The sequence below is a fragment of the Macrosteles quadrilineatus genome, unplaced genomic scaffold (assembly GCF_028750875.1).
Source record: "Macrosteles quadrilineatus isolate MER2022 unplaced genomic scaffold, UCM_ALF_1.0 Scaffold_9__3_contigs__length_116548681, whole genome shotgun sequence".
NCBI classification, from domain to species: Eukaryota; Metazoa; Arthropoda; class Insecta; order Hemiptera; family Cicadellidae; genus Macrosteles; species Macrosteles quadrilineatus.
In genome coordinates this window covers 105,251,126-105,263,907 of record NW_026542602.1, presented here as the reverse complement: position 1 = coordinate 105,263,907, position 12,782 = coordinate 105,251,126, and the positions used below count along the sequence as shown (strand labels likewise).

At 33.5% G+C, this 12,782-nt stretch overlaps 1 protein-coding gene across 1 annotated transcript; it reads right to left on the bottom strand.

Moving 5' to 3' along the window:
- Window positions 1-8,576: 8,576 nt before the first annotated feature.
- LOC129003702 (extended synaptotagmin-3-like) lies at window positions 8,577-10,332 on the bottom strand. The gene has a single exon (XM_054432000.1). The coding sequence runs from the start codon at window positions 10,218-10,220 to the stop codon at window positions 8,577-8,579; it is 1,644 nt and encodes a 547-aa protein (XP_054287975.1). The 5' UTR covers window positions 10,221-10,332.
- Window positions 10,333-12,782: the final 2,450 nt, after the last annotated feature.

Genomic DNA, 12,782 nt, shown 5'->3' with positions numbered 1-12,782 from the left:
TCAAGAAATGCATTTAATATAATATGTAGCCTATATATTTTTTCAACCACCAACTTGAAGTAAGTTAATTGTGTTGGGTCGCTAATAATTATTGTGAATGTTGCAACATGGTTAATGTAATATAAATGCGTAATTTTTGCCTTCAATTGTATTTTTTGTACAAATGAATTTTATAAACACTTCATCCAGAATAAACTGGTTTCATGTAACAAAGCAGTCTACTTCACTGTAGCATCCGGTACCTTTAGATCAAACCCTTGAAAAGTATAAGCTCATACGTGCTTTCGGTATAATATAAAATCATCAAACAAAAGGAACCTCATAGCTATAACTAAACTTATAATATTTATTACATTAATTTTATAATTGTGATATTTCCTCGTCGACCCTCTTCAAACAAATCGCGAATATAGTATAGAAGCTAACTGTGCATACCTAGTTTTTTCACACTGATATCCGGCCAAAATTCTAGTTCACAAGCTAATTTCAGTTTGGCAGGAAAAAAGCTGGGAAGAAAATAAAAATGGAGTGTTATAGCAGCACAATATGTTATTGGCTCAATGGTTTATTTTCTAACAGTGGGCACAGCTTCGTCGGGAAACGGGATGTCTACTTCACTGTAGCATCCGGTACCTTTAGATCAAACCCTTGAAAAGTATAAGCTCATACGTGCTTTCGGGAAATTATGCCTATCTTAAACTAGACAGTACTTACGAGACTCAAGTAGTTATTAGGCACGAAATGAAGCATATCGTGAGTGCCGACCATGATGACGGCACATTCTCGTTTACCGCCCTCGTCGTCGTCGCACCAGATCTCCTGAAGCAGTTCACTTGCCGTCTTCCCCTTCTGGCACAATCCCCAAGATGTTGTTGACCCTGAAAAGAGTTACACCCTTGACTTTTTAGACTCCAATTGAAACTGTTTTGCCTCTTTTCTACATATGACTGTGGTTGAATATTATTTTAACTGAATGGTCACCTCCAATTGACAACTAAACCAAAGAAGAAAGTTCGCTCCCATCACTGGATCTGTGAAAGCAAATTAATACTTTACTTTAATACTTTTCATTGAAATGGTGACCATATACAACGTAGGTATTTTAAGCCATGTATGAATGGAGATGAGCGTATAAATAAATCAAAAGGGGGGTAAATCCCTAAAGCTTTTCAGTCTCCATTCGTCATTCCACTAGATCGTAAGCTTTAAAATGACACCTCTATCCTATAAAAATCAAGGACGACGGCTCTGTGGTTGGAAAAGGGCTGTAACGGAGAAACCCCTTATTGTATTAAGTATAAAGTTGGAAGAAGATGTATATTTTAATTTTATATACATATTTTAAGCCTCATAAATCCAAAATCTATTACAAATCTATCTACATCTAGTAACACTCCAAAGTCCGAAGAAAAATAAAATTGAAAAATTTCATTTTGAGTGTGGAAATCGGGAATACCCATTTTTAAACTATATAAAATCCCGTTCATTCATGCTGGTTTGCGTACTTCAAATAATCGTAGGCTATATACGTTTGTACACAATTTCAACAAAATCGGATTGTGGTGCTTACGGACACACACGTATTAGTCCACGTATAAAATATAAATTATAAACTTGAATGGATGGTGTTTTTGGCCTCTGGGCATCAAAACGAAAAAGTAAATCGACCCCGGGATCAGGTATCGTTAAGCCATGAGACTTACGGTAGTTAGTTGATTCCCTATATAGGGAATTCGTTGACAACACTGTCTATTAACATGTTAGTAAAAAAAGGGTATATTACAAAATAATTATAAATTATTATAAACGTTTTACTCATTTCAGTCATTTCACAAACTCTGCATTCCTAGTGACGTGTCCCAAAATATTCTCGTCACAGCATCCTACATTCCTACACTAATTCCCACTGGATTTATCGAATGTGATTCAGACATTAAGTATTTATAAATTGAAATCGTAATTTTTATTCAAGCGCGATATGTTAAATAAATCACTAGTGTCTTGTAACACAGGGTTTCGATAAAAACACGAAATGTTTTGCTGCCACATTTAAAATAAATTAACATTAAACAAGACTAAGTTTAATGGAAATCCCACTAATATCCTACTAACATTATAAATGAGAAAGTTTTGATGTATGTATGTTTGTGACAAGTAAACGCGAAAAAGACTGGTCGGATTGGGCTGAAATTTGGTGTGATTATAGCTCACATTCCCAATTAACATAATGGACGCACTCTTATCGCAAAAGTCCTTTCGGGCTCCGCCCCAGTGGCACTGGTAATCATATTTAAAAGGAATAAAATAGTTTCGTCAGCTGTTTCAAATACACAAGTTGGTTCTATGGTATTAAATAGCATTAACAAGTTATAAGGCTTACCAACAGGGTGTAACTATTTTATACAACAAATTAATGTAAAGACCAAAAATTTTCTATTTTGTGTCCCCTTCCCGTTGCAAAGCACGGGTACAACAGCTAGTTATACAATAAGTGATAAAGTTTGGATGGATGGATGTTTGTGACAAGTAAACGCGAAAAATACTGGTGGGATTGGACTGACATCTGGTGTGATGATAGCTCACATTAAATTTTCGATTAAAACATAAACACATTCTTACCTTAAAAATCCTTTCGGGCTCCACCCTAGTGGATCTGTAGTTTCCCATATTAACAATAGAGGTATTCATAAATAGTACAGGTAGGCTAAAATAGGGTTTTATAAACAACAAAATTTGAACATTCATGAAATTTTACCTGTGAGTTACTAATAATATGACAAATGAAGATCCGATGAGTCCCCAAAATGTTGGTGTTAATGCCCTTTTCGGGTCCTTTTTTGTTCCGAGGGGGGTAATTCCTGAATAATTTTGTTTTTACGTTTATTATTTTACCTGTACTATAAAAGGAAATACAAAATTGTGTCAGCTGTTTCAACTACACAAGTATTTCTATGATATTAATTAAATAGCTTTAAAAAAGTTTAAGGTTTACCAACAGGGTGCATTTATGATTTTTTTGCATTTATGACAACAGCTAGTTTGAACTAACTAGCAACAAAAAGCTGTGACATTCAATGAGAATTTGTTTTTTTTTTCTATTGTTTATGTGCAGTGGAAGAACATTATGGCTAATGGCTATGGTAGATGTGCTCACCATAGCATACCGTAAATTAAAAGAACCAAATTTTCTTATACCGTGTTCTCTCCCATTGCAAACTGAAAGCCAAGAATAACTGCAATAAGCATTTTAATTATACCTAAACTATATTCTAAACTAGCAGAGTACCCGTCCTTCGTATGGAGTTGGCCCGTGCGAAGGACGGGTAGGACTCTGCTAGTTTAGAATGAAAATTGAAATTACTGTTATTATGGCTATGGTAGATGTGCTATAACATAGCATACCGTAAATTAAAAGAACCAAATTTTCTTAAACCGTGTTCTTTCCCATTGCAAACTGAAAGCCAAGTATAACTGCAATAAGCATTTTAATTATACCTAAACTATATTCTAAACTAGCAGAGTATCCGTCCTTCGTATGGGGTTGGCCCGTACGAAGGACGGGTACTCTGCTAGTTTAGAATAAAAATGGAAATTACTGTTCTTTTACTGATTAAAATGTCAAAAACAATGCAATATGTTAAAATTAAAAAAAAAAATAGGCCGACAACTCATATTAGAATTTGAAAGGAAAATGTATAATAATATTCTGTATATTTAATCAAACATATTTTGTAAAATGGCGATTGCCGTATGTACGAATAAATAAAGAATAATATGAGAAATTTACTCTGTTACAATTCTTGATATAAAATCACGTTATATGTTAACAGTATAAAGATTTATTCACCGTACATAATCAACCAATATAAGCGGTAGAGGGAATATGTTAATACGAAATAATAATTATATCAAATCAAACTCACCGCAGAAGTGAGGTCTAGAATCTGCATGAAGCAGGCTGAAGTTCAGCATGGTTGTGTCACCTAGAAGATCAGCCCCAAGAAACGTAGGATTGTCCATTCTGTTATTTACGAATTAACCAAACTGCTGTGACACCAGAGATAATCACAAACTAAGGCACAGAACGTATCTGACTGCAAATGATGTAAGCATGGCTTATAAAAGCACTACGCAACAATGGAAGGGGTAAAATGGGCGGAGCGAGTGCCGCGATTGGCTGGTGCACGAAGGGTGGGGGTGAGGAGCTTATATCAGCTTATATAATGTTTCCCAACTTTTGCTGATTTTAAGGTCCTTTTCGTTGTACATTTACGCATGTTTTTTTTTTTTTTTATCAAAAGACTTGTAGCATAGGTAAATCAAACTCCACAAGTATGTAAATGTAAAAGTATGTACTTGAGAAGTACGTTTTATCAAAGATTACATATGCGTTAGCATATGTAATCTTTGGTTTTATCTATGCTTGTAGTTAATGCAGCTTGGTTAATTGACCGCTAACTTCTTAAAAATCAGAACCTGCACTATATTGGCATACAAATTTGTTTTTAACGCAACCAAAAAATATACATATACATATCTAATCTACACATGTTATTATATGATGTGCGTAAGATATTTCATGAATGTTCCATTCATTTTGTCTCAAGATTTATGAGCTGTAATGTTAAAAAGAGAAACAAATGCAAAAATAATATACGTATTATTGTAAACAAATCATTTTATTATGTTGTATAATAAGAACAAGCTAATGTAGCCTACCTGTACCGTGTCCTACTACCATGAACAGCATGACTGCTGCTAACGCGACATCAGATGACTACCGGCCTTAGTAGTGCAAATACCTTAACAACACCTCTTTACTTAAAAAATGTCGTCACTTTGGAATTATTTCCTACTGATGTCCTGTTACCTTTTCTTTATAATTCTGCTTCCTTTAAAATTGAATGGAGAAAATGTCCACATAGGCAGTCCCCACTACCCCACTAAGCTTACCTGTGCAATTTCGGTACATCTCAGCCTCAGTCAAGGATGCACTCAAGTGGTCGAACTGGAAAAATCAAAATTTCTACTCGGATTACTTTATTGCTGTCGCGAGTAAGAACAAGAACTATCAAGGAATTGCTAACTATGAGCCATTTTTGATAGGAAGGGGAGAGTTACAAACAGTAAATGGACGTTAGGTTCTACGACGAAGTACTGTATTGTATTGATAATTAAAAGTTGTTTAAAAGTGTTTATGTTGTAGTATATTTTTTAAATTTAAATGTTACTAAGAATAAGAATAAGAATTTAATTATACATTACAAGTTTGAAATTGTAAATTTAATTATACATTTCATTATAAAAGAATTTGTTAACTATTTTATTCACTCCACTCAATTGGCGGACCTGAGACCACACCCCTAGTTGTTAAGGGACAGTGGTAGAACATTATGGCTGTGGTAGATGTGCTATACTATAGCATAGGTACCGTAAATTATAGTAAACCAAATTTCCTAAAACTACAAATCCCATTACAAATGAAAAGCACTAGTATAACTGCAATACACATTTTATGCTTATACGCCAACCTAGTTCTGTACTCGGTTATTAAACCTTGTAAATTTTTTAAGCTATTGAACATCATAGAACCTATAGATAAAACATATTATAGAACCCAACTGATTTGTTTAGTTGAACAGCAGTCAAGATGGTTTGATTATTTCTAAAATCAATAACCATTGCAAGATCCATTGGGGTGGAGCCCAAAAGGATTTTTAAGATAAGAATAGGACTGAGCTATATAATCATGCAAAATTCCAGACCACAGTGGTCGTGATTGAGTTCCACGCACACAATCTTTCGCCTTTATAAATCATCATTGGGGTGAGGCTTTTATTAATTGTACACGCATGTCTTAAGTATGTGTCCTAGGTCATAAGCAATTTATTTAGCCAGATTTACAGAAATGCATTGGCAAAGTCCTAATCAAAATTCGAGCCCTGGCCGTCGTCGTTCGCATTCCACACACCACTTGTAAAATTGTTGACGTTGTATTTTGACATATTATCATTGTGACTAATATCTCAGCTATTCTCCAAACTCTGGAGTTTATTTTCAAAGAAATTTAGAAATAGTATAGGTATCCACCAATTTCCCAAAGTAGGGAAAATATATACCATATAATATTATATATATCATAATAACATAATATAACGTAGATATATCTAGTACGACTTGAATGGTGTCTGTCTGTATGTGTGTTACTCAATATCGTAAAAACTACTTCACCGAATGGGCTTAAATTTTACAAAAATATAGCTACCATACCAAGAATGGTAATAGGACTATTCACACTTCGATACCGACATTGGGCTTTTGCCACTTTGGCTTTAAAGTTCTGAGGTGAGGATTTTAAAAATAAATACTGTATTGATTGGTCTCCATGGCTCAAATGAGAACGCTCACAATTACATTTGCTATGGCATCTCAGTGCAAATAAGCAGAACTGTCAATATTGATTATTTCACAATATCAGACAGCATATCCAACCAAATTATATATAATACTAGCTGTTGTACCCGTGCTTCGCAACGGAAAGGACACTGAAGCGAAAAAATTTGATCTTGAATTCTGTTGTATAAAATACACATTCCCCTTTGGTTTCAGGAACATAACTAAATTGAAACTCTTAGTTTGACAAATATCTTTCTTATAAGGCTAGGCTAACTTATAAGACTACCTAGTACGAATGATATGAGGCGCTGATGCATTTATGGAAATAATGTACCCATACGATTCAATTTTCAAACGATAAGCTTTCTTAAACATTTATTTCGTTCATAAACGTACATATAAAGTAAATAAGGAAAACTAATCGCACAACATAAAGCACTGTAGTAAAGAAAAAAAAACAAACTATAAATTGGTGTAAAATACCTGCATTTATGCGATCTTGTTTGTAGCTGAGTTGCTACCGGTTTCAGCTCACATTGGAGTCATCTTCAGGCAGTTAAGATGTCTTCTCGCTTCATTCGAAGGTCGTTAATAAATAGTAAATAAATAAACAAAACACAAACACGTACACGGACATAAAAAAGAACATTTAAGGCTATAAAATACTCAAAACGGTAGGCCTTTTAACAGCCTTTTAATTTTAACAGCAGGGAAACTATAAGGTTTAGATGTTTTAAAATATTTTTACATTTTGTTAGTTGATAAAAATACAACTAACAACTAAAAACTCAATTATGTTTTGACTAGGATTGAAAATACATATCTGTTATCTAAACTAAATGAATGTACATATTGTTTAAAATACAAGAGAACTAATTTCACACTATTATTTGATTTTTCCGGTATACATTTAAGTAATGATATTTTGTTATTACTAACACATTTTTTCATTCAAAGGTAGCTACTAGCTACTACTTCTCTTTTTTATATCATTGACTTTCGATACTGCAGCAATTATGATTTTTAGCATTTCGGTTTACCCACATGTATTCTATTATAAAATCTAAAGATATTTTACTAGGCGTTTCATGTATGGGTTACCATTGAGTGCCCCGATGTTGGTTATTACTCTAATTTTTTTATCTTAACACATCCAATACCATTAACTTAATTATATTACGATAAATTTAGTGTTTGTGTTTTGCTACACCGCTGATTAAATTAAAGCAAGGAAAATATCATAAACTAAGTTGGACACAGTGTAATTTAGTATAAAAGTGTTTTGTTAGGTGATAGGTTACGGAGAAAATTCAAAAAAAAATTTAATTTAAAATTCGCATGTTATTTTTATGGGGAATATTGTAGAATGTTGTAGTGGGCTTGTTTATGTATATATTTTGATCAAACTTGGTGTATTTATTTATTTCATACTGAGCTATTGATATTTTAATAAAAAACCCACTTCATTAGGTTTCCTGTAGCAGCTAACCTAGGTACTCGCTAAACATAAATGTTAATTTAATAGATTAATAGAAAATCAATCCAGGCTAATGGAAATTTGCTTAGTCGGCAGGTTTGCTTTAGCGGGGGTATTTTTATTAACTGCATCCAAAAAAATGTATTTTGCGATAACTTGGGCACTTTCAATGGCTGTAGGGCGGAAACTGGATTTTCCTAGCCTAGTAACCAGCTCCAATCGATTTCTCGTGGCCAAATACCCCATAATGTGCAAAAAAAATACAAATCCTCTGACGAAAATAAAAGTTTGTCCGTACACGCATTTGTTTCAGAGTATAGGAGACACACACACACACATTGCTCTGAAACCTTGAAGAAAGGCTTGATCTTAAAAAGTACCAAATAAAATATCATAAATTAAAGTAAAAAGTGTTTCAATACAGTTGCTGACCAATTTCAACATTTCAGGTTCTGCGTTTTTTTAATCATTAAATGGGCGGCGATTTTGGGTTGGTAAATAAATCATAGAAGCTCTAGAGCAGTCTAGTTTCTTGAAGTGTGCGTAGAAATGTGAGAACAATTACAAAAATTGTTTAATCAACAATCAAGTGTACTGTGTGTGCTGTTTGTTGTTATCAGTTTCAACTTTATAATCTATATACAAATCTTTTTACAATAACCAACTTTTTAATCATAAATTCAAATCTAATTGTAACATATTATTACGTTACTGTTGCTATTCTAACTCGGATGGATAACTGAAGTGAGGATTCTGTTGCAGCTCCTATGAGAGGACACATAAGATCAATTACTTCTAAAAATTCCGCTTCAAATACTCGTTTTAAAGGTATGTTAGCATTCCCTAGATAATAATTACTCTTTTGGTCCACTAACTTCAGTTTTAGAGTTTTGTCTTTAGCCTTATTTTCAATTATGAATATGTGCTCTTCATTGAAAATTGGATTCTTTGATGACACTGATTTAGAAGACTTGGTATCATTGTCGATACTTAAATACACAGCGGAATCGGGGTTTCCACTACTGTTGGGAATTTCCAAGTTAAAGGCAGCATGTATGAATACGACTAGTACACATGGCTGTTCCATCTGTTGCTCATCTTGGTATTCGCAAGTAAGGTTGTAGTAGAATATTTCTAAATAGATCATCCCGGAAGTACTGTCTTCCAACTGAACCCAAGAACATAAATGTTTTTTTTCTACAGTCAAATTTAGATCCAATGTTACTTTCCCAAGAATTGTACTCCCATTTTTTCCACTAACGACAATTGTAATTTTATCATCAAATGACAAATAATCTACCATTAGGTTGGCACAAAAGTTCCATTCTGGATCGAGAAAGCTGTTGACTGTTTGAGATGTAAATGTTTGAGGCCCAAACGTAACGGTAATGTAAGTTTCAGCGAATCCAGAGCTAAATACACCCGAACCACTGTCTCCTAGTCCACTGGCTTTAATAATTTTCAAACGAAGAAGACCTTCAGGATCCAAGCACTTACAACAGATCGAATCTACAATAGCAATTGTTCCAACTGTAATTTTATTTGGAAGAACAACGTTTAAGCTCAATTGATCATCTATTGTTCTTCTTAACATTCCACTTACACCAGGCACACTTAGGATATCCATTGCACCAGTGAAGTCATAGTCGAATTTTGGTTTGTGTACGAAGAAAATCTCTGCCCCTTTTATGATTGGAATCGGTAGTTTCATAACTGTTAAGACAATCCTAATATGGCCACTGAATTCCAAGTGTTGTACGCCTCCACCAAGAGACATGAGGTAATAATAAAGTTCAGTGTCTCCAGCATAAAATACCATTACATCGAATATGATGTACTCCATTTGTCTTGAACACTTTTTCTTAACATTTAATCCGTATAAACGTGGACATATTGAGCCTAGCCTTATTGTGTGAAACTTGAATTCAGGACCATTTTTGTATTTTTTCAAAGATTCGTTTATTTTTGGTTCTATAATTTGTTTCAACAGATTTTCTGTATACTTAGACATTTTAGACCACATATTTTGGGTGATCTTGTTCAAAAACTCACAGTTTCCCTCCTCTGGAAAATTCACACTCTTTGGAAAAGGATTTGTATTGATTAGTACCATTTTCCTCCCCGTTTTGTAAAAGATGCCAGTAGACACTTGTTGGTTAAACACACTTTCTAATCTCTTATGATTTCTGTACGCTAGTCCGATTAGAATACTACAAATCCAAATAGGAGTTACGTCAAAATAGCCTGTATAAAACACCATTCCCGACAAAATAGTTTTGGATGCTAACGACGAAAATATATCAAATGCACTCCTCTTCTTTTTAAAACTGATCTTAATTTCTTCCATGATGTAAATGTACCATGAAGGAGTCAGATAATAATTATTGAATGATTATGTTGTTATAGTAATTATAAACACTAATTAAATTGATTGAAATAATTAACCCAACACAATGTTTATTTTCATAATTATCGAGGAACCATAACACATGGGTTTTATTTGACTTGTGAATGCACACCCATACATCTCCACCTGACTAAATTCACCCAAAAATCTGCTCAGAGTGTTAAAAACCACATCTGCAGCAAACCTACAGAATAAGTGAATTTCCACTTTTCTGATTGGATTTTCCCTAAGATATTTTCTTTAACAAGAAATATCTATTCTCTGTATAGCATCAGTTGCCCAGTCATTTAATACCTTAAAAAATGAAAAATCTTATAGTTCTGGAAATTGATTTAAAATGTCGTCCTAGGTGTTTTTAACATACCAAAAAGCCCCGAGGGTGGGGGGTTGGGAAATGGCCACCATCTTGGATTTAAGTGACATTTTTAGGTTTTCCTAAATATCTAGAAAACCATAAACATTTTGTATACAATATAAAAAAAATAAAAATTAATTTGGTTATTAGATAGCTAACAATAACCGCATTATTTTAACCTAGTTTATTAAATTAAAACTTTTTTATGTGATTATCCTCGCCTTAATCTTGGACCAATTTTGATGATTAAGGTGTCAAATTGCTGGGAATTTTGTCAAAATTTCATGAATATCGGTTATATTGACCTTAGGTGGATAGGCTTTGCCACGTTTAGCATTTATTTTACGTACAAATTTACATTTATTCCTAATTGAAGGAGTACATTAATAAGATACTAGTGTCCCTGTTGCTCGAATTCGAGCAATTTCTAAGTATTAGAGGTGTTATTTTAAACGGAATAACGTTCATAATTTCTGATGACTTTAAAAGATTCGACCCAAAGATTATGGAAATATTCCAGATGTACATAACAAAATATATATATTTATCCAGGCTCTCTCGCTTTTTTCCATTGTAATATTTACGCCAACCCGAATTCAAATAGTAAATTTTTCATTTCAACCAAGGCAATGTTTGTAGCAAACTTATTGACTGTTTACAATTAACATATGTTCTTCTTCTCACTTTTAATTTCTGACAACAGCTGGAGTTGCATAATAATTTTTGTTTCCCATGTTAATCTTATGGAGGAATACGAAACTTTAAAGGGTCCTAGGGCCTCACTCTCTGATTATTTCCCTAAAAAGAAAGTTTCCTGCACAACTTCACGTTACGCTCTTTCCAATGACACCAAAAACATGTAAATCGGTTCAGTAGTTTCGGAGGAGTAATTGTCACAAAAACATGCTTGCGTATTAAATAAGTACGAGAGGTCGTCCAGTGGTCGAAACTCGACCAAAAATATGTAATGTACTCACTTATCTATTTTCACCCCACACTGTAAATAAAACATGTGATTGGAGTTTCCTCCATTTGTTTTGATTTTCTGTTTATATTTCGTTGTTATTTCGTAACCAGCATAGCAACGCATAGGATCAATGTTAATTTTTTCAAATTTTTAAACTCATTTTTTGTGCTTATCTTTGAGCCTATTTAAATTTATAAAGGGATTCTGCACACCTACAGGAAAATAGCTTTCCAACGGTATGCGTAGATTTTCCCTACGATGCACACGAGCTGAGAAAAAAGGTTTTAAAGAAACATGCTTGCCTATTAATATATAGACGAGAGATCGTCCAGTGGTCGAAACTCGACCAAAAATATGTAATGTACTCACTTATCTATTTTCACCCCACACTGTAAATAAAACATGTGATTGGAGTTTCCTCCATTAGTTTTGATTTTCTGTTTATATTTCGTTGTTATTTCGTAACCAGCATAGCAACGCATAAGATCCATGTTAATTTTTTCAAATTTTTAAACTCATTTTTTGTGCTTATCTTTGAGCCTATTTAAATTTATAAAGGGATTCTGCACACCTACAGGAAAATAGCTTTCCAACGGTATGCGTAGATTTTCCCTACGATGCACACGAGCTGAGAAAAAAGGTTTTAAAGAAACATGCTTGCCTATTAATATATAGATAGATAGATCCTACTAGTCCCTAATGTATTACCTATATCTTGTAGATAGTTGAACCAAAATAGTTATATCATGTACTTTTCTTGTAGGTCATTTTATCTTCTTTAATTTCCTAATTTAATATAGTATACAAAAATTTGGTAGTTTTTCGAGATATTTAGGAAAAACTTAAAAATTGCACCTAAAATCCAAGATTGCGGCTACTTCCCGACTCCCCACCATAACGGGGCTTTTCTATTATCGGAGAGACGTTTTCTAAATAATTGTGAATTCAGTTTCCATTGCAAAACATCGTGTTATAGACAACTGTAAATATATGTAAATATAGTCTGCAGGTTTGCTGTGGTGGGAGTATTTTATTTGCCTAGGAGTGTAAAGAAAAAATTTTAATGTTATCGTAAACAACTCTAAGCTTAAACTTCCTATATAATCGCATACAATCTAGAAACATTGAACAGTACATCATTAACTAGTCCAAGGATTATAGTCTTGGTCATGTGGCAAGG